The 23,192-nt window shown below is 30.8% G+C and overlaps 1 protein-coding gene across 5 annotated transcripts in view; it reads left to right on the top strand.

Moving 5' to 3' along the window:
- Positions 1-23,192, top strand: part of NOVA1 (NOVA alternative splicing regulator 1) — a 150,502-nt gene that overhangs the window by 101,519 nt on the left and 25,791 nt on the right. For 3 of the 5 annotated variants that reach the window (XM_043555947.1, XM_043555949.1, XM_043555951.1), the window contains exons 3-4: positions 11,010-11,176; positions 21,276-21,347. In XM_043555947.1, the coding sequence (XP_043411882.1) occupies positions 11,010-11,176; positions 21,276-21,347 (239 nt within the window). The remainder of the gene's footprint in view (positions 1-11,009; positions 11,177-21,275; positions 21,348-23,192) is intronic. The other 2 variants (XM_043555948.1, XM_043555950.1) reach the window with 1 other exon arrangement.

Genomic DNA, 23,192 nt, shown 5'->3' with positions numbered 1-23,192 from the left:
GGGATGGGCTAAATGGGTAAGGAGCATTAAGGAATCTACTCCTGAAATCATTGTTGCACTATATGCTAACTAATATGGATGTAAATTAAAAAAAAATTAAAAAAAATAACAGCTAACATAAAAAAATAAAAAAAGGTATAAAAAAAGAAAAGGGTATAAAAAAAAGAAAAAAGGTATCAATAAAAAAAAAGATGCCAATACTACCCAGAGTAATCTACAAATTCAATTAAATCTCTATTAAAATTCTAACAGCCTCCTTTTTTAAACAAATGGAAAACCTAGTCTTCAAATTCATATGGAATTTCAATAGGACTAGAATATATAAAACAATCTTGAAAAAGTGTAGGGATTCACTCTTCCCTATTTCAAACATTACTGCAAAGTTACAGTAATCAGAACATTGTGATGCTTACTTAGGGATAGACATACAGAACAATGGCATGTATTTGACAGTCCCGAAGTAAACATATATATCTGGTGTTTGTAAATCATATAAATGATAAGGCTTTATTATCTAGAATATGTAAACTAAAAGTCTACAACAAAAAGACAAAAACAAAATTATGGGAAAAGGGGGTGAGTAGGCCTTTCTCCACAGAGAATATACAAATGGTCAATAAGCAATGAAAATATAATCAATATCATTAGTGATTAGGGGAATGCAAATCAATATTACAGTGATAGCTATTTATTTTTAAAAAATAAAATAGTTGTTAGTGAGGAAATGGGGAAACCAGAGTCCTCATACATTGATGCTGGGAATGTAAAATGGTTCAGCCCTGTGAAAAACAGGTTAGCTCCTCCTTAAAAAGCTAGAATAGAATTTCCATATTGCCCAGCAATTCCACTCCTAGATATATATCCAGAAGAGGTGAAAACAGATACCTATGTAGATACTTGTACATTAATGTTAATTGCAGCATTATTCACAATAGCCAAAAGGTGGAAACAACTCAGTGTCCATTGATAGAAGAATGAATGAACAAATGTAATATATAGACACAATGGAAAATTATTTAGCCATAGAAAGGGATGAAGTTCTTTTTTTTTTTTTCAATGTTTATTTATTTTTGGGACAGAGAGAGACAGAGCATGAACGGGGGAGGGGCAGAGAGAGAGGGAGACACAGAATCGGAAACAGGCTCCAGGCTCTGAGCCATCAGCCCAGAGCCTGATGCGGGGCTCGAACTCACGGACCGCGAGATCGTGACCTGGCTGAAGTCGGACGCTTAATTGACTGCGCCACCCAGGCGCCCCAGGTTTTGAAGTTCTGATACATACTACAACATAACTGATAAAAGTGCTATGCCAAGTGAAATAAGCCAGCTATAAAAGGGCAAATACTGTATGATTCTACTTACATGAAATATTTAGAATTGGCAAATTAATAAAAACAAAGTAGATTAGAGGTTACTAAAGGGATGTGGGGAAGAAGAATTGGGAATTTATTTCTTAAGAGTTACACACTTTCTCTTTGAGATGATAAGAAAATTTGGAAATAGTGGTGATATTTGTACAAGCTTCTGACTATAATTAATGCCAATGAATTGTGCAATTAAAAGTGGTTTAAATGGGGGGGGTACCTGGGTGGTTCCAACTTCAGCTCAGGTGATGATCTTGTGTTTCTTGAGTTCAAGCCCCATGTTGGGCTCTGGGCTGACAGCTCAGATCCTAGAGCAGCCTCAGATTTTGTGTCTTTCTCTCTCTCTGCCCCTAGCCTGCTCCCTGCTCGCACTCTGTGTGTGTGTCTCTCTCTCAAAAATAAATATCAAAAGTGGCTTAATGGCAATTTTATGTTATATGTAATTTACCACAATTATAAAATATTTTGCCATTTTATATCATCTCAGCACAATTTAAAACTGTGCCCTAAATTAATAACTTTTTATTAAAATAATTCTCTTTATTAAAGGATTACATGTACCCTTGAAATTTTTAACATTTTTCCAAACTTTACAAATTTACCTTCCCATATTCCTTCCCCCAGCAAGTTAATGGGTCACAATTCTTCATGCTTCCTGTATATTCATTTGGTATAGTGTATGTGATCAACAGTAGGACATTTGTTATCATTCACTAACTTGAATAATTCACTCTTAAAACCTATGCAAATGTGGGTCTTGTCTTTGTATTTGATTTATAGGCTGGCTCCTAATAAAAATGGAGTCATTTTCAAAATAACTATTTTTAAAGCAAATGTGGAATAAAGTCACTGCGTAGACTTGGGTAAAACATTAATCTATATTGGATCTCAAAGTGATAATTTCTATGTTAGGAACAGGACTATCACTAGGGATGTTCATCTTTTTACTCTCAGCTTACATCAGTCCTCAGATTTTTTTACAGTGCTTCATGTCCAGTGGTATGTTTCTCTCCTTACCTTCAGATGACTTTGATTAGCTATGCATGCTAACCACTGGTCATGCTTCTGAGTTTGTGAGCTTAATTTGATAGCACGTGTTTGTTGCAAGCTGTTTTCCAGCTTCCAAGCATGGTCCACAGAAATCTGCAAATTAATCCCTGTTAGTATATAAGGAGTAGCTAGGAAAATTAATTCTAAGTGCAGTTTTTCTTCTGGCAGATATTTAAGAGTACAAATCAATGTCAAAAATGGTGACAGGGTTTGGTAGTGAAAAGAAAATCAGGAAGTCTATTTTATATATACATATAAAAACATAATTAAAACTTCTAATAAAATTTAGTCATGGCAGTTTTATTTTCCTGTAATGCATGATGGAAGTTAAAAGGTGATAATACTGATCAAACTAGAATTGCCGTGTCTGAATTTAAAATCATAAACCTATGTATGCTAAGGATGGATGAATAACTAGTCATAATTATAACTGTTGGTAGAAATTTTTGCATGACCTCAGAATTTAATAACTGGAAAGGAGTTACAATATATATGAGAACAATTGCAATTGTTACTTAGAATTTTCAGATATGTCTGCTTTCAAACCTCAGGGTTCTTCAGAAGTTAATGTCTCCTATGATCTTGTTGCTGCCTTGTGAGAATAGTTATTGAAAACTAAATGACCATGCCATTTGCATGCTTGGGAAGAGAATGAGTAAATAAGAAGCTGGACATCCACTCTGATTCCCATTCATTCATTCTCTCATCTTAAGTTCTTTGAAGACTCTGTACTTTTAGATTTTTCTGAAAAGTAGACTAATTCTTTGGCTTGACTGAGTATATATCAATGGTGAAGCATGCTCTGTAAACAGATTATCAAGCCTTTGCTACATTGGTTTGGGACTAACGCATGTTATAATGGCCCTTTTCAGATTTTTACAGTTTAGAAGTAGAGACATGATTATGTGGAGAGTTAATTACCTGGAGAAGAAAAGCAATTATTACTTCGTATCATAAGATGTCAATTCCTATGATTTCCTTTTTTAAAAATGCCTCTTCTTGAAATAGTATATTTTTTTTCCTTAGAAATTGTAGGGTAGGAGGAAGCATTATCAAATGTGCGTAACTGTACAATGGTATAAAAGCTGCAATGACAAATTGGACAAACTTTTTATGGCAATTTTCCTAAGTACTTTTGTTGATCTGAAAACTTGTTTTCAAAAATCTGCTAAATAGTCCACACAGTTATTAACTATCTCCTGTGGCGGTAAGTTCTCTGCAAGAAGGGTCAATCATTTCTTTCATTTTATGCCAGTTTTGGAATAAATCTGTGAAGTGATATTAATGGTGTGACTCAGTGTACGTAAAAAATTGTCAGATTTGGGTGAAAATTACTTTTCCAAGCTGAAACATGTGACTTTCTTAAATGGATGTAATTTGGGACCTGGCCTTTCATTACATTTTCAGAAGGTATATGTTATAATGGATATAAGGTATAACATATAAAGTATATGTTATAATACGGTATTTGGCAAAACCTTACATCTCTGCATTTGTTAGTTGTGTGTCCTTGGGCTAGCTGCTTCAAGATAATATTATCTGCCCTGGTTATTGTGAGCATTAAATGAGGTAGTATATAATATATAATATACAATACACTAATATATTAAATACATGTATTATGACATATATATTTTTATATAAATCATAAGATGGTTTATAAATTTACATATAATCAATGTTTAAAGCACTTATCTTCCAGTAATATTCTGAGATACATATTGTAAAATTGATTGTTAAATTAGCTCTTCCCAATGAGTATAGGAACATGGAAAAGAAAGTAAGCCAAAAGGAAAAGATGTATGGCTGTGAATTTCAGAGGAAACCTTTGAATGGCTTTATTTCTTGAAATTGGTAAAGTATATGTTTTTCCCTGAAAGAAGGTAATACTCTATTTCTATACCTACGAAACCCTTAAATACCCTTAAGTGGGGCTTTTGCTGATGTAATTACAGCAATAAATACGGAATGCATATAAATCAACTATTTATAAAGGCATTAGTAGGAATAGATGTTTCTTATATAGAGAGTATTGTAGAAGATACATATTAAAGAAATGGTAACATTATCTGTTGAAAGGTAATGTATTAAAGGCGTGTATTTTCAGGTATCTTTCAACAGTTTTAATCTGTTAAATTTATGATTACTATTACTGTTTTTTAATTCTTTAAAATAATTTACATTTTGTTGTCTAATCTAAAATTTATAATACATGTTGTTACTAGTGATAAATATTCTATAGGTTATTTTTAATATCTAATCTAAGGAAACCTAATGAGCTAATGCTCCTGCTTTTTTTTCAAACCACAAAAACTTGCAGCTAATTAAATTACCATGTATAGACTGAGACTAATGAAATAATCCTTGAAAATTGCTTTATTCATTTAAAAATTATACTCTCTGTTTTAGTTTTTCATTACTGAAATACAGTTGACATAAAATGCTATATTAGTTTCAGGTGTACAACATAGTGATTCAGCAATTCTATACAATACCTAATGCTCATCACAACAAATGTAGTCACCGTGTGTCACCACCATACAGTGTTAATACAGTATCATTGGCTATATTCCCTAGTCTGTACATTTCATCTCTATGACTTATTTAAAAATAAATAACTGGAAGTTTGTACCTTTTAATCCCCTTCACCTATTTTGCCGATCCTTTTACCTCTCTCTCCTCTGGCAACTATCAGTTTGTTTTTTGTATTTAAGTCCGTTTCTGCTTTTTTTTTATTTGTTTTGTTTTTTAGGATAAATTGACTTACATACCCAAAGAAATCTTGAGATTACCACTTTACTATTGCCCAGAATTATATAGTTGACTCCCAAGTTATTATGGAAACATTAAATATATTTGAAATACACAATAAATTGGGAGATATTTCTTAAAACAATAGAAATTAAATTTTATAATGAAAGAAATAAACCTTTTTTTTTTTAAGGTTTATTTATTTTAGAGAGAGAGAGTGTGTGAGCAGGGGAGGAGCAGAGAGAGAGGGAGACACAGAATCTGAAGTGGGATCCAGGCTCTGAGCTGTCAGCACAGAGCCTGACGCAGGGCTAGAACCCACAAACTGAAGGATCATGACCTGTGCCTAAGTCAGACACTTAACCAACTGAGCCACCCAGCCACCCCGAAGGAAATAAACCTTTATTCAGAATATATTCTGTCTAAAATAAGTAATTTCTCAATGATATAAGTAGCTGTTGTCTTACTGTAAAAATTATCTATATGTTATATTTTGTTTTAAATCTCAATTTTTGCCTATTGCAAGGCTAATTGGCACCTGCATTTTCTTAGTCCTTTTCAAGGCCAAAATCATTGTCAGTAAATTGTCCTAGAATTATTAGTAATCTACTAGATTTTTTATATTAATTTTTCATTTTGAGATGTTTCACTGACATTCATCCAACCAATTTCTTATTTTAGATTGATACTGATATTTTCTAAAGAAGTATATACTTGCATTTTCATTATAAGACACTAGTTATATCCTTAGTAGGAGTATTTTCTTACATCCAAACAAAATGTTCACTAATTTTCCTTATAGTTGGCAATTGGAAATAATGTGGATCAAATCATTAGTATGTGCCCATTATTCTAGACTAGACCTATTCTAATGGACATGATAATTTATAATTTACTATATTTTTTAAATAATTTTCTCAAATTATCTAGTTTTATACACATTTACTGATCTTCTAAACCCAAAGAGGGTAACTGCTTTAATGTAGACATTTTATTAATAAAAAGTTCTTAAAATCAATCACATATGTTTTCAATATACAGATGAGAAGATTTAGACTAAGGTTTTCATTTATTCAAAAAAGACTTCTTAAGCACCTACAGTATACTGTGCACTATTCTAGACACTTGAGGATATAGTAGTGACCATGACAGACAAGGTCCCTTTCATACTTTAATTTTTATCTTTGCTCATGTTATTATTGTTTCCAAATTTTCTTCATAGCACAAGTTCATTTTGTATTCTGTATATATATTTTATTTGTTTTATGTATAGTGTCTACATGAACTAGAATATGAACTCCTTGAAAGCAGGAGTATTCGTCTGTCACTCAGCTTCTAGGATAGTACCTCACATTTAGTAGGGAGTTAATAGACTTTTGTCAAATGAATGAATGAATTGAATAAAATAAAGACCCAGGAGTGTGTGATAATCTGAAAGCTAAGTGAAATGTTTTCAGAATGGATTGGTTAACTGCGTCAAATTCTGCTGATGGGTCAAACAACATAAAGACATGAAGATTGGATTTACCCAGGTACAGCTGTGATGAATGGTTTGAATGGAGTGAGGGACAAAAGCCATACTGGAATAGATTCAAGTAAAAAGAAAGCGGTGAAGAAGTAGAAAGGGGATCATTCAAGGAATTTTGAGGGATAAGAAAATTGAGCTATAACTGGAGAGAGGAGTATGAATGCAATCAAGGAAGCCTTTGAAATGTTTTTCTTTTATTTTGAAAATTCCAAACATACAGAAAAGAATAGTACAGTGAGCCCCTTTACACTCTTCACATATATCAGCAATATCAAAATTTTTGTAGACTTATTTTATTTACTCATTTTGTTGTTACTGTTTAATATTTTGAAGTGAATCCCAATCATTTTATCTGTATATGCTTCGGTATGCATCTAAAAAAAAGAAAAAAAAGAAAGGAAAAATGGCAGGTTTTTTTTTTACACAACTTGATGTCATAATCATACCTGTTAAAATTAATAGTAATTCCTTGATACTATCTAATACCTAGATCTTATATTGTCACAATTGTTTAAAATAAAAGTTGTTTGAATCTAGATTAGTCAAATTCTAATTTACATTTGATCATTATATCTTGTAAGGCACTTTTAGTCTAGAGGAAAGTCCCTCTTTTATTGATGGGGCAAGAACAATTGACCTGTTAAGTGTCCTACATTCTTGATTTGTATCTTTGATTCCTCATGGTGTCATTTTTTTTTCTGCTTTCAATATTATTTGTAAACTCTAATGTAGTGTGTTTGATTGGATTTAGGTTCATCTACTTTGGGAAACGTACTTCATCATTAGTGCCCTGTGTGTCAGTGGTATTGCTTCACATCAAGAGGTGCATGGTTCACTTTCACATTCTTTTTGGTTTTATTTTTGTTTTTTTGAGAGACAGAGAGCATTAGTGAGCTGGGGAGAGTGGTAGAGGGGCAGAGAGAGAGAGAGGAAGGAAGACAGAATCTTAAACAGGCTCCATGCTCAGTGCGGAACCTGATGCAGGGCTTGATCCCATGACCCTAGGATCATGACCTGAACAGAAATCAAGACTTGGGTGCTTAGTCAATTGAGCCACGCTGGCACCCCCACTTTCTCATTCTTAGTCATGCTAATGGCGATCAGGGAGGTCAGTTGGTGACTGCCTTAACATTTCCACTGAAAATTACCCATTAACCTTACAATCTATGATTTGATGATCTTTGCCTAAATTAGTTACTTTATTTACTTTGTCAAATAATTTTTAGTTCTGTCATAAAGGAGGAGTCTTTAAAAATCGAAGAAATTATAACATGTTTTTCTGCTGATAGAAATGATTTAATAGCAAAGGAAAAATTATGATGTAAGAAAGAACTCTAATACCTGAAGAAATCGTGAACTTGGTAGGTAAGAAGGAATAGGGCCCACTGCATAAGTGATAGAATGCTGTAGGTAGGAGCAGGAACAGTTTAAGTGACTTACTTATTCAAGGTTACAGCACAGAATGAATATATTTTATTAAAATTCTATCAAAATTTTGCTATAGAATCTGTTTGAAAATTGTACCTAATTTTAGAAGCATGCATTTTCAATATATGATATTGTATGTGAAATCAAAACTGAAACCACTTTAAATTTCACTGCCTGTATTTGACATTGACCCTACTTGTTAATTTTTCTAACTTGTCCCTTGAAAGTGCATTTTTAAATTAGTGTGTCTTATACTTCTGTATCTTTACATCATAAAAAATGCGGGCATATACTTTTATGTGATTGTTTTTCAGCTTCTGTTGCTAGTCTATTGCAAAGAGTAGTAAATGCTACTGCTAAACAAATAAAATGATAAATAACTAGCAGTTTAGTTTAGACACTAATGGAGCCTGAAAGCCTTTAAAGTGACAAAAACAGCAACTTTAATGATTTATAGGTGCATTTTTGTTACACAGTTTGGTCATATACCTGACAGTTTTCTCTCTTTGTGACTTTTTCCTAAAAATTATAGTTTTGTGTTATCTGAGTAAAAAGGCCATTAGGGTTCAGGAGAAGAATTTGACAGCATGTCTTCTGAGGATTGCAGCAATTCCCATTGGTGGATATACAATCTCCTTTTTTTCCTTCTTTTTTTTTCTTTTTTTTCTTTTGTAGTACTAATGGTAGTGATATAATTTAATTCTCAAAGATTATGTACTGCAAATTTGAACCAATGAACTATTTCCAAATTGTCTCCTATATGCTATATGAAATTCAGTTTTAGACAATCATATTTCTTTATGGCTCAGTGATTTCCATTTACTGCCTGATAGTCTGTACACTCTAAAGAGTGTTGTTACTCTGTTGGGGTTACTGTATTGTCTGACATGATATGTAGTGTATTAAATTAGAATTTTAAAGGCAACATGGATTATATAATGTCTTCAGTTATTTAGTGCCATGTTGTTTTTTAGAATTCCTATTGAGGTTGAGCTGATTTCCTTTCCTATCTGGCATCCCCAAAGGAGCACTCTGTATTTGTCTCCAAAAGCAGGAATATAATCTGATCTATTTTGTTTTGTCTCCTGACTTAGATGAGAACACTTTGCATGAACTACATTGATCAGTTATTATTATCCTTTCTAGTTATTTATTAGACAGTTAATACAACTTTGTCAAGACTTCCCTAGAGTATCCCTGTAAACTAGATCATTTTACCCAAGAACCACCACAGAGATACATCTAGGTTGACAGGATGAGAAAAGCTGATCAGGAGAAAAAAATATTAAGCCTTCAAACTCACATTATGTTTTTCAGATTTTCTTCATCCTTACAAATGAGAGGCACACTTGCTCTCTACTGAAATATTTTGTACAACTTAAGAAACTTAGTTTTTCATAGACTTGAATGTTCATTGTTTAAAATAAGAAGTTGTAATTTAGGTGTATTCTTGTAATATTATTCTTTAAACTCTTGTGATCTGAGTCTTTTTACTAGAAGTAAGAATGATAAGCTTTTACTATTCTTTTAAAAATTCAAAACTACTAGAAACATAGAAAAATGGTTTATGAGGCAGTTAATCCTTAAAGCAACATAATCTCCCTGTGATTTTTTTTTTAATGTTTGTAGCTTCACAACTTTGTCCTTCCAAATGTACTTTAAAAATGTTTTATAGAGTGGCTTAGAATTTTTAAACTGTAACACCAAAAAGAAGTGTGTCAGGTACTTGGAAGTTTTCATGTTTATTCAAAACCCAATATTTTAGAAATTTAAAAATAATCATTCTTTTGATATTTTTTGTTAACTGTTTAATAAATGTTTCTGAGAAGTAACTTTATGTGTTGTGTTGGGATGCTGAGAAGATTACAATTTAATACCAAGCTGCTATAATGAGGCTCACTTTTATAGTCTGAAAATGAATTTTTTTTGTCTTAAGGTTTATCTGTAAAGTATAGAGTTGTAAGATCTATATTGGACCCAACCAAATTTATTCACTAGCAGTGGAAAGAACACTATTAATTATATCTGTATCAATTATTCACCAATTTCAAATTTCATGAACTATTTTAAAATTTTGGTCTTAATTCTGATATTCTGTCTTATTAAAATTACATAATAATGACAGTGCTGATTCATTCATCTAATAAATATTTATTGTGCACCTGTTATATACAGGGAGTGTTAAAGGCTGTGGGGAAACTACAGCACAAAACAAAACAAGCTAATCCATTGTCCTCTGAGGGCTTGCATTCTAGTGAAAAAGTTAAAAATTAACAAATATAAAATATCAGGTAATGTTGATGTTATAATTAAAGGAAGAGCAGGGTAAGTGAATAAAGAATGGTAGAAATGAAGAACTATACCTGCCATGTAAACCTTCCAAGACCTCCTCTCCCCACCAGTTTAAATGCTGTTTGCATTGTAGACCATCTGTTTGTGCCATCCATGTAGATACATTCATTATTTTTCACATCATACCATCGTATAATTGTTGACCTGATGCTAGCTTTTTATCCTTAAGATATCTTCTTCGAAAGCTGGGTCCATAGATCTTCATCTATGTGTTACTAGCATTTACACGAAGTCTTTTTATAAACGCTCTGCAAATATTTTTTTTATGTCAATGGAGGAATGATAGGCTCATAATTTCTTAGGATCTCTGGCTCTACTGGAATCCAAAGGCCGTTTTTGAGACTATTAGGAAAGAATGAGTGTAAAAATGATAAAAAGGAGTATATATGTATGTATTCACTCTGTTTGGTTCAGTTGAACATTTCTTTTTAATTGAGAGTTTTACGTTTTACATTATATCATCCTTTTTCATGGCTTTTTTTAAAAAAATCCAAAATAAGAAAGAAAGTTTTCTGAAAATTAATCTTTCATCCACAGGTACTACTGAACGAGTATGTTTGATCCAGGGAACAGTTGAAGCACTGAATGCAGTTCATGGATTCATTGCAGAAAAAATTCGTGAAATGCCCCAAAATGTGGCCAAGACAGAACCAGTCAGCATTCTACAACCCCAGACCACCGTTAATCCAGATCGCATCAAACAAGTGAGTGTTTAGTTGGGAAATCAAAGAGAAATATCCACAGCATAGTATGAATTCCTTATAAAAGAAGCTTAAAGTCTTAGCAGATGAAGTTTTGTTTTTTTCCTAAGCATACTTAATACATAACAAAGTTGTCATTTTGTTTACTTAAAGACTGTCAGTCAGAGCCTCTTCCATAGATTGACTAGTTGATTTATTGATTGATTGAATAAGTCACTTTTTAGTGTTATACTGAGGAGCAATTATATGGCTCATTACTTTTGTGATTACCTTTTAAAAATTTATAGACATAAATTTGTTTAGTTTATAGGGATTAAATCTATTTAAAATTATATCACTTTTTAAATAAAGTATAAAAAATTGAAGTGAGAGTATATCCTCAAGATTTCAAATACCATATTTTTAGTAATATTTGTAGTTTTCAGTATACTTATAAACTCCTATTTTGTTAACTTGTTATATATAACAGTTTTTATAAACAAATATGTATAAGTAAATTTTTGTACTTAGCAAATAGTCTTTTGTTACAAATCAGCTATTATGTTCTGTATAACATGTAGTCTTTATATATGTCATAAAAGGCCAATGTTTACTTTTAATGTGTGAGATTTTTCTGTAACAAAAATTTTATTTGATAAAAGACAATGTGAGTTGTTAAGGTTGAATAATGGCTGACATGCTGTAGGGGAAAAATGACATTGTTTAATGTTAAAATAGGTGAATCCTTCCCCATAAACTCTTAAATTCTCAAATTTATTTGTTACCTTATGATTATAATTATTGTTTCTGCATTTGCCCCTTTATAATTAGCTGCTTAATTTGTGATCATACAATCAGTAGACTCTGCCTTCAAAAGAAATGTATTAACTTCATTAATTTACAGAATACTTAATTCACAGCATTTTATGTTCATTGTAATAAATTTGAAATGTAGCTCAAAATCTTATTAATTTCATGTTTCTGGATTGAAAAAAAATTATGCCAAACAGTGTTATTGACATATTATAATTTTAACAATGTATAGATAAAAGTAAGGCTGACTAATCATACACAAACATAGGAATTAATAATTAGGTAATATATTTTCAAATTATAGGCTAACATTAAACTTTCTGTTGATTACTGTTCAAATTTTTGCCATGTTTACATCAGATAGCTGCTATTCCATATAAAATTTCATTTTATACTCTGTCACTTTGATTTCTCTACCCTTTTTAAGGAAGTATCTTTTAATGTATGCATGGCAGAATGTAAATATTTTAGAGTTCTACGCATCAGTTGATGTTTTTTTCTTCTTCCCAGCCATATATAGTTTAGAAATTTAGCTTATCTATGCCAGGGGAATACAAGGAATATTTTTAAAACTGATACCTTGAAAGAGATACAAGGACTCTGTATCCAGATTCTAAAACTATGAATTTAGTTAAAGACTTCTGGGTTAAAATCACCTGGGGCTAAGAATTTACAGAATTGCCACTAAAGTGTAGTAGGGTTTATTGACTTTCTGCCTTACTCCAGCCTATTTCTACTCTCTTTTATACTTTCTGTGAGAAAAGTGCAAACATTTATAGGTAAGAGTGAGCATCTTGATTTTTTAAAAAATAAAATATACAATGTAGTTTGAGTAGTATGATATTACTGGCGGTATATTTAGGACAATGATATGAATGAATATTTATTATTTTTATAATAATAGCTAGTATCAAATAATGGAATATGAATCATTAAAATTCCAATTTTCTCTATGCAATATGAAATTTAAAGGCTCCCGTATATCCAGTACCAGTATAGATTGATGAAAACCAGAATTTGAAAATGTTTGCTTTTTTTATTTACTTGCCTTGGTCAGATAATGTTATTTAAAATCATGATAAGTGTTAAAAACAATAGTGATTGATTGATTTTTGTGTATTTGCATTCATTTGTAAGCCTGGTAGATATTAATGGAATTAAAATTATTGTTGATTTTAATATTTTTATGTAATAAGTGATGTACATGAAATAGAGTATCATTTAAAAAAATAACAAAACAAGTACACTAAATCTATTAGGGCAATATATTTAATCCTTAAACACTTTCTTTGTAAGTGTAAAAATTAAAAAATTTACTTGAAAAATCTGGAGAAACGATCAAACATATTTCCAAGATAGTATAGATCAACAGAGTTTTTTATGTTTTAAGTCTTCCTATTTTAGCAATGTAAGATTTTTTGTTGGGTTATTCGCTAAATAGTAAGTCAAGTATATAAATTGAAATGACCACAGTTTTGTTTCTGAAGAAATTTTGCTGGTTATCCATTATCAAATAATATGTCCAAAATAAATTGCTCTAGAATATATAAAAACATTTCATATATCATATTTCATATGATATTTTTATATGATAGTTTTATATATGCATACATAATACATAGAATCACAGTAAGATTTCTTTTAAAATGGTGGTCTTTCCTTTGACATTTATCTCTTCTTTGGGCTTTATTCGGTCCTGAAGTTAATTTTTTAAAAAATTTCTTTAAAACATCTTTTAGAATTTTCTTTTAGAGTAATTGGGCAAAGGATAAAATTAAGAGTTTTGAAAAATGAGAGAGCTAGAAAATACAACTTCTGCACAGAAATGAGTTCATGTTGAATATAAAATTATAGCTTTCTGAATGTTTATTACTACATGACTGTTGTTTTTTATGATTGATAACTTTAAGGTTTGCTTCCTAAAAGAGTATAATTTATATGTAACTTGGATTTAAAAATAGGACATCACAGTTAGTTCTAAACAAACATTTTAAAAGTTACAATTTCAAACCATATATATGGACTTTTAACAGAATATTGTGTTCTGAATTATGTAATCTAGATATAGTTGGTAACTGAATAAATTGCATGAACCAGAATATTCTGCCCAAATGAAACCTACATTTACTGACTGAATGAATGCTCAGACAAATATAGTTTTGTAAGAAAATAATGCAAACTGGTCTTGCAGGCCTTTGATATAGTGGAATGATGAAATCTAGGATAACAGCCTTACATCCAACTTCAGATATTAAGGTGTTGTCCCCTCTCAAAAGTTTGTTGTTGTTGTTTTATTTTAAAAATATTTATTTGCCAATAGAGAGGGACTCCAATACTTTATATATTCAAATGGTAATAGTAATAATGATTAACGTGCATTGAATAATTAAAATATTGTAACCTCTGTTCTATCACCTTAATTAGGATACTTTTATGAAGCACCTAATAACCACTGTGCTAATTTTACAAGTCAGTATACAAAGAAACAGAAACGCAGAAAGAGCCAGTAAACCAAAATTAAACATATATTACAACATAGAACATACTATTGCTTATTTTCAGGACACGCAAATAGCAGAGACATTCAACGATCTTCAAATAATTTAGATCTTGTTTGCCTAGAAGCTTTGAACTCATTCCTGGAGCATGCCTTTAGTCCAGAGTAGTTGGTACACATTTTTCCATTTCCACCTTTTTATGTTTTGAGCTTTATACTCTATACCTTTTCCCCTCATAGGATTATTGCAACTTTTCTTCTTTTTAAGCCCCTCAAATCCCTCTCCAAGTATGGTTGCTTATGCATAATAAGTCAATATAAGAAACCCTAAAACAAGGTAGAAACCACAAATCAGTAATACAGTTAGCATTTGTTAACTCCTTTTGTCTGTTACAAATTTTCAGCAATTCTTTTCCATTTTGGCTCAAATGTATTTTTAAGAAAAGCTACATTAAGAACAAAGTGGTTATAGGCATTTAGAGAATTTTCTTGTATTTAAAAAAAATCAAGTGAAGATATCAAGAATCTCACTTAGAGTTTTACCTCTATCGTGAAAAATTGGCAAAAATAGCACGTAATTGTATTCACTATTCATCCATTCAGTCATGAATTTATTAAATGCCTTCTTACTGAGTTGCAAGATATATTAAATTGTAGCCCTTGCTCTCTAAAACTAGTTTGTGAGAGATCAGAAATGATTAAAATGATTTATAAAAATGTCAAACTGTATATACCAAAACCGCAGCATAAACAGTGTACTGTAAAATATATAAAAGTTCAGAGGCGTGTGGAAGAAATATAGGGTGGAATGACATTTGGTCTTATAATACAGGTGAGGATTTGAACCGGACCTTGAAGATTCTATAGGAATTTCCTAATTAGAGGAGAAGAAAGAAAAAAAGCTTATTTTAGGCATGTGAAACAATATGGATTTGAGAAGAAAGCTATAATGGTTGAATAGTAAGGTGACTCTCTTGACAGAAATGGAACATTTGTGTTGGAGTTTAGAGGAAATTAATGTTAGGATGGGACCAGATAATGGAGAGCCTTGGATGTCTGACCGAGGGACATTCTATAGATTTCTTCATAGTATTTCCCAAAGGAACTTTTTTAATTTCTCTGAAAAGTTAGAACAAAAGGAAGCACATCTGCATTTTTTTCTCTTCTGTTCTGAAAATCCAGACAGACCCTTAAAGAGGGTGCCTGTATGTATAACTTGGTAGAAGAGAACTATGACAATTAGCTGAGTGATCTACTATGCAGATCTTTAGGTCTGAAGGTTTATAAGAAAGTACTTTTTAAGCTTCTTTCATGTAACACTCAAAAATTCAAGGAATGTTAAGCTTTGTCAGGCAAAATAAATAAATAAAGGTTTGGTGGTCAAGAATGAAGGATCAGCAATGTAATAGTGACATATACGGTGTTTACTCTGTTTCTCTGCCAGCCATTGTGTTATGCGCTTTACATGTATTATCATATTTTATCCATCTTCACAAAAACCTATCAGGCAGGTAAGGAGTACAGAATCCATGTTATACTTAAGGAAGCTGATGAGTAAAGAAATTTAATAACTTACCCAAGGAAATGTAATTGATAATTGATCTTGACACTGAGCTATATGGCCTCCAATTTTGAGTAATGATGATAAAATGAAATTTAGTAGATTTCTCTCTTTGGGGACATTTCATTATCTTGAATAAGTTTATCCAAGAAGAGATCCTCATTTAAAGTAGAATGTCTTGTGTCAGGGTGAAGTTAAGAGACTAGGCAATATTTTAAGAAGATGAACACCTACTCTGGTTTGGTAGTGAAGCCGAGGCAAATGCATGATGTTAAAAGAAATGTCAAAGTAAAATCTGTGAGCCTCTGAGAATGATTTGTTCTAGTTCCAAAATGGTAAGAAAAGAATAAAAAACGATTATATATGGTTTTGAGCCTAGCAGAATAGTGAAGCCTAAAAAGCAATTAATGAATAGTAGGCAACTGTTTGAAATAATATTTTTGTTTGTTGCAGGCAAATTCAGTAAGTTGTAAGTTGTATGCTTTTCTCTTGAAGTAGTCTTTTATAGAAACACAGGTGAGAATGTAAAACTGAAAATATAGATCCTTAATTGCATCATAGGTGATAATTTCACTTACCATCTTTATTGTAGTAGAGAAAAAAAGGAGCAAAAAATGAGATTAAGAAACAAGAGAAAAATTAAGTCAGAGGCATTGTAACGCAGTAGTTAAGCCCATAGGAGCCGGAGCAGGTGTGCCCAGGTTCAATTCCTGGCTCTTTAATTTACCAGCTATTGTACCTTTGGGTGAGTTGTTTTGCTTCTCTGTACCTCAACTTCTTTACTCATAACATGGGGTTAGTAATAGTAATCTATTTCATAGGGGTTTGTATTAACTGAGTAGAACTATACCTGGTTCCTAGTAAGTGCTCTATTAATCATCAAGATAAAAGGGAGATCAGTAATATTCCCTACGATAAAATAAGGAAGGAAAGTATAAGGAAAGATGCTCAAAATGATCCAATACCCAGAGAAAAATTAAAAAAAAAAAAGATTTCAATAGGAGATTATTGGAGATTTAAAGGTTAGTTTTAATAACATGGTGAGAACAAAGTCATTATTTCCTACTAATATTATTTCCTAAAAGTATAGTGGCTGGGTAGGTAAAGAGAAAAAATGGTGTGGAGGTTAGAAATGCTGATTTGAAATTTCGTATATACAAAGGAGTAAAATACAAGTTAGATAAGGGAGACTCACGTAATGCCTCTCTCTACTCAAGAGGCTGATGTTAAAGAAAATAAACAAGAGCTTGAAAAGGCAGAGAAATTGGAGATGAGATTATTGAGGGGACAAGATGACTCAGCAATAGGGGAAAGTTAACATTTAGGGTATTCAGGGGAGGAGGTCTGAGTAGGAGGTCACAATTTTGTCTATAATGAAAAGAAGAGGAAGATGTAAAAAAAAAAGGTGGTTTGGAAAATGGAAAAAGTTCAGACATAGTCAATTGTAGTAAATAAGGAGTTCATTCTGGAAAATCATGATTTTTTTTCAAATAACAAAGACCATAAGTTGAAAGATAAGTAAAATACATGGTATTGAATGATTGAAGAGAAGGATAATGGTGTGGAATAACAAAATATGAGGGAAATAAGCTATGGGATAGGAATAAATTCTGAAAGACCTGTGTAACTTTGACAATATGAATTTATATTAGAGCTGAGGGGTTCCAGATTGTTCAGACATTGGAAGAAGGGAGGAAAGAAACTTGTCATGATGAAAAGCCAGAGATGACAATTACATATTCACATACTTTATCCATTTTTTATAGAGCACTGTACAGATTTATTTAACAGAACTGGAAACACAGGTGGAAGGTGACTACTTGAGTAATACTACTCAGCTAGTAATAGGTTTTGAATTGCAATTGAGACTTCTTGTTCATTGCTGTTCTCAATTTACCTATAACTATCAGAGGTTCTTGACAGTCTGTTACTGTAGATTTGCTTGGAGGTAAGCTGCATATATTACAGAGTTCATTTATAGTAATATTTTCTGATCCAGCAAAACTGTCACTTGTTAACAAGAATGCATTTTACAATTTGTAGTCACTTTTTTAGTTCTTATTCCCAGAAACCTAGTTATATCTACACTTAACTAAATGTCTGTTGTTAAATCATGAATATTTGAAAACTGTTTCAAAGGATCCACTGTTTTGAAATTGTCAAATACTTTAAAATTTTCTGCAATACGTAATTCAGCCTCCAATCTTTAAAGCAGACTTCTTAAACGGCTACTCAATTCATGTAAATAAAAATGTTATATTTTTCCATTTGAAAGATAAAATTGTGCTAAAAAATGACTGTCCCTCACAATCACTATTTGATAAATGTAAAAAAAAAAAAATTAGAGGAAGAAGTGTCCTTTGTAAGTGTTATTTATAACAAATATTTTAACATACTTTGCTTATATGGATATACAGTTAGTTACATCTTCATGATGTGTGACAGGAATTTTACTAAATGATTTTTAACTCTGAAACCATGAAACTTTAAATCTGTGTAGTAAGTAGGAGTGAACACTTTGTTTATAAAACAATAGGGAAACAAACATATTGTACATTTATGTTGAAATTGAAATATTTCTTATGGATTCTTCGGTTCTATTTTTGTTGAGAAAACTATTAAAGCTGTTTCATTAATCTAATTAATAAACATTTTAAATGAGAGGTATTATTTTAATACATTTATCTGTTTGTTAGAACAATTTTTTTGTAGCTAAAAAATCTACCAAAAATGCAAACTACCTGGAATCTTTTTATTGTTATAAGTTAAATTTGTAAAGGGAGGAGACTTTTTGTGTTTAAAGTATCTTTATGAATAATAGCTACAAAACTCATCATGTGTTTATTTCATTATGTAACATTATTTTAGAAATTTAAGTGAAGAAAATCTATTTAGAGATGATTTATTGTGACATTTTGACAATCTTATCCCTTCAAGCTCAAACTTATATAATTTTCACCTGTTTATTTAAAATACCAAACCTTAACTTCTTATCAGATGATGATGTTTAATAACCAAACTTTTAATGATTTAAGCACATTAATATTTTTCCCAAAGTTTAAAGTTACTGTTTTTGTTTCTATGAGAAAGAAATAGCATCAGAATTATTAAGGACAATGTTGATGACTATGAATTGTATCAGTTACTAATAATATATGTCTAATATTTCATATATATGCCAAGCAACAAAAAAGGTATTGAATAAGTTGATGGAAGATAATATTAATTGAAGTGACTACAAATTATGAGCCACTTGCTATTACTACTTTTTCCACATTGTTCTTTACAGTGTTTCAGTACCTTATTGAGACTTCATAGCCAGGGTAAGGTGGATGTCATAGTGAACCTCTGGTACTTCAGGTTGATTTTACCCTGATGGAAATAGAAGAACCCAATACATACTTAGTGCTTCTGTATGTTAATGAACTTAAATTCTAACCTGTTTTGACAGAATTGGCCTCTAGATTTATTTCACATCTATTTCATCAGCAACCTCAGAATTAATCTGAGATAAGTACAGAACAGATTTTTAAGTATGTTAATTACTCCCAAGAATTCTCTGTAATAATACTTGTAACCAGAGATGGGAAAATAAAAATTTCACTGTTTAACATATAGTAGCATCATGTCAATAATATATGTTCCAGGATAGTATTGCATGAAAAGAAAATAGTAGAGCAATTTTTAATAACTGAAAATGAAAGTCTCTCTGGAGAAATGACAGGAATTTATTACAAAGAATGAAAACAGAAAACAAAGGTTTTGAAGATGTATTTTCTTCTTTTATGAGGTTTCATTTCTGAATGTAGTTCCTATCCCCTTTTTAAATATGATTTAACAAAAAAAAACCTTGGTATAACTCAATATTAAGTCTGGTTTTCCTCAAAGTATCTTAGATTTTAACTTAGAAGAACCAGGAATCACTTGAAGAGTGGACTATTTAAAACATGATTTGATGTTAGAACCAATCTTTACTTTGTTACTGGAGAATAGTAATTAAGCAGAAGCCTGTGAATTTCCTATTTTTTCTTTTTATGATCAACTGCTTTGTTCTACCCAAATTAGAACTTTCGAAATCTTAAATGAAGAAATATGATTTTGTTAAGTAATTTTATGTTTTTTCTGACACTGCTGAACCTTTAAAGTTATGCTTTTGCTCATATCTGAGTAATTGTGATGCATATGTATTAATATAAAACATAATGTCCACAAAGAATTATGTCTATACTATAAAACTACCCCATTTCACCTATTAGGAAATATTATCTATTGAGGATGCTTCTTAAGCAATGCTGTTCACTAAAAAAGTGAAAATACATTTTTTTAAAAAGAAAAAGGCTTGACATCTTACACTTTAAGGTTATTCCATTAGACTTGAAGTTTTTAAAAAATGTTAATGTATTGTTCAACAAGTATTTTATGGTCTCATACTATATACTTTATATATAGTATGTATAAGTGTTTAGGAATGAAGTGAACAATAAATATGATTCCTAATATTTTTGTGCTTATTTTCACCACAGGCTGATGATGCTACAATACATCTATATTAAGTTTTTAGTCTTGAACATAAATGATAAAGATATTATAGCAATTTGTTAAAATGCTATTAGTTACTTGTTTATTAATATGAGGTTGATGTTTACATTTTCAGACGGGCTCTAAATTTATTAAAAATTAATATTTTAGAAGATAATCTGATATTAAGAACTCAGAAGTACAAATTTAGTTGCTTTTAAGTATGGATCCCTAAATTCATATGGAATCAACTTGTTGGTGATGTTCAACATATTAAGTAGGTAGATGCTTTTATGCCAAAGTAAACTTCATTTCACCACTTCTTCCAATCCCCGACTGTATTCATTGATAGGAAAGTAACTCTTTCGGTTTTACTCATTGACTTTCTTGAATTTTTGTTTGACATCTCTTTTCCCCCAAGCAAACAAGAGGGAAAGAAAAGAGACTACTATTCATGAATATGGTCAGGATACCTTTAATACTCATGTGAATTTTTATCAGTCACCATCATGATTTCAAGTCATGAATTTATTTTTACATGCTTATGCATGCATATTTACATGCATTAGTTACTTAATTGATCTTAAATTCCATTAAATTTGAATGAATAGGAGAAAAATTTGTTCATAGGATTTTGTTCTCGTTATATTACATTTTATTTTATTTTGTTTTATTTAAATAATCAGTTTAAGGCTTTTAAAGGTTGATTTGCTCCTGAACTGCTTTGTTCCCAGACATTGCCATCTTCCCCAACTACCACCAAGTCCTCTCCATCTGATCCCATGACCACCTCCAGAGCTAATCAGGTACAGTATCATCCTGTCATCTACACCATACTTTTCACGGGTGATTGCCTGCACACTGGAGAAAAAGATAATGGTGGGTTAAGGATGTATTCGTTCATTCACATATGTGCACCATGATCAGATTCCAAGTAACCTGAGAAAGAAATATCCATTATTCCTGAACCTTTATATGCATTTTTTACTTTAGATAACAAAAATATATTCACATGGTAGACTACAAGAATTTTGGATTTTTCCCTTAAAATTATGACTTAATGGAGCTCTGTGGGTTTTTTACTGAGTCACTGTTTATAATCTTCATTATTGTTTCTTCCTAGGATTATTGGTATATATATTAAGAATGTCATATATGTAAAAAATAAATGTATAAATATGACTTATTGAGCAAAGGTATATCTTTAAAAGTGAATGCATTTTCATTTGTTTTTTATTTTAGACATGCCTTACTATGTAAACGATTTTCAACTTTCAATGAAAAACATTTCTAGCAATCTGAAAGTAACTGAAAATTGGTGTTTGTGATAATTTTAATGCTGTTTAACAACTCAGGAAATGGTATTTTCTTCTAATTTAATACTAGTGTTTTCTTTGGTGGAGTGGCACACTTATGTTTTTGATGATTGTTTTGCTACTGAATATTTGTAGGTCATTTTTCAAAAATGTAGTTATTTTTGGCACATTTAAGTAAATCATCTAAAATATTTATATGTAATCCAGAGCCTAATGTACTTGACAAATGTTGAAAAATATATTCATTAAAATGATTAAACACATTTTCATTTTGTCTGAGTTGAGCTTCATTTAGGTGAGAGATGTTATTTTTTTAATATTTCCACTTTTTTACTAATACAAGGCCTTATGGGATTATTCAAATATTAAATGAAAGCTTATCTTTTTAATATATTTTTCATATAGTTGACTAATAAATTAACTTTGAACTATATTTGCTAACTAAATTAAGTGTGCCCTTTGCATGTAATCTAATCTAAGTCTATCAGAATAATTTTGCTCATTTGCTAATTCTAATACTTTTGCAACCTCAGGAAAAATTTTAAAACAATAACTGGAAGCAAAACTAACGTAGAGTGCTATTTTATTCTATAGTAGGAGCTTGATTTTCATTTTATACAGTAGCATTCCCTTTAGAAAAAAAAACTACTTTATAATACTCACATTTTAGCCCCAATAAATTGGTTAAAATAATACACATCTCTAGTGATGAAACCCAGCACTTCCCTTTGAAGGAAATGATACGAAATAAATGTGAGAACAAAGCTTGTAATATTGATGCATGAAGTTAAAAAGGTGTTTATACATTTGCACTCTCTATGCCTTATTTCTTACATGAACTTTATGTGATATAGAAAACTATTGGAACAACTGACTTTTTTTTTCTAGTGTTTCTCTTGTATTTTATCATTCTTTATTTTTCGAACAAAAGACAAATGAGAACAACAGCAATACAAACAAAACTAACAGTTTTTCTCAGTGTATAAAGTAAAAAATCCTGGATCTGGAAAGAAAAACTATCTCAATAGTTTTGTCTTTGATGTTAGATTTATACTTTCTTTTTTTTTATATGAACATGTGAATTTTTATTAATTGATTTCTTTAAAGGCTCATTTATATATTGAAGTTTACTATTATTTTTACCCTCCAGATATATTACTATATCCACCTCTACCAATTCTAATATTTTCCTAATTTGAAATAATAATTCATTGTGGTTTTGTACTTTGTCTACTATACTCTGTTAAATATATTTTATTTATATTCTGGTTTCTTCTGTTTTTATACAAACAAGCATAGTATCTCCTGGATAACATAAGGCAAGATATGAAAGAA

This window comes from Prionailurus bengalensis, chromosome B3, assembly GCF_016509475.1.
Source record: "Prionailurus bengalensis isolate Pbe53 chromosome B3, Fcat_Pben_1.1_paternal_pri, whole genome shotgun sequence".
NCBI lineage: Eukaryota > Metazoa > Chordata > Mammalia > Carnivora > Felidae > Prionailurus > Prionailurus bengalensis.
This window is presented reverse-complemented; position numbering and strand designations above follow the sequence as displayed.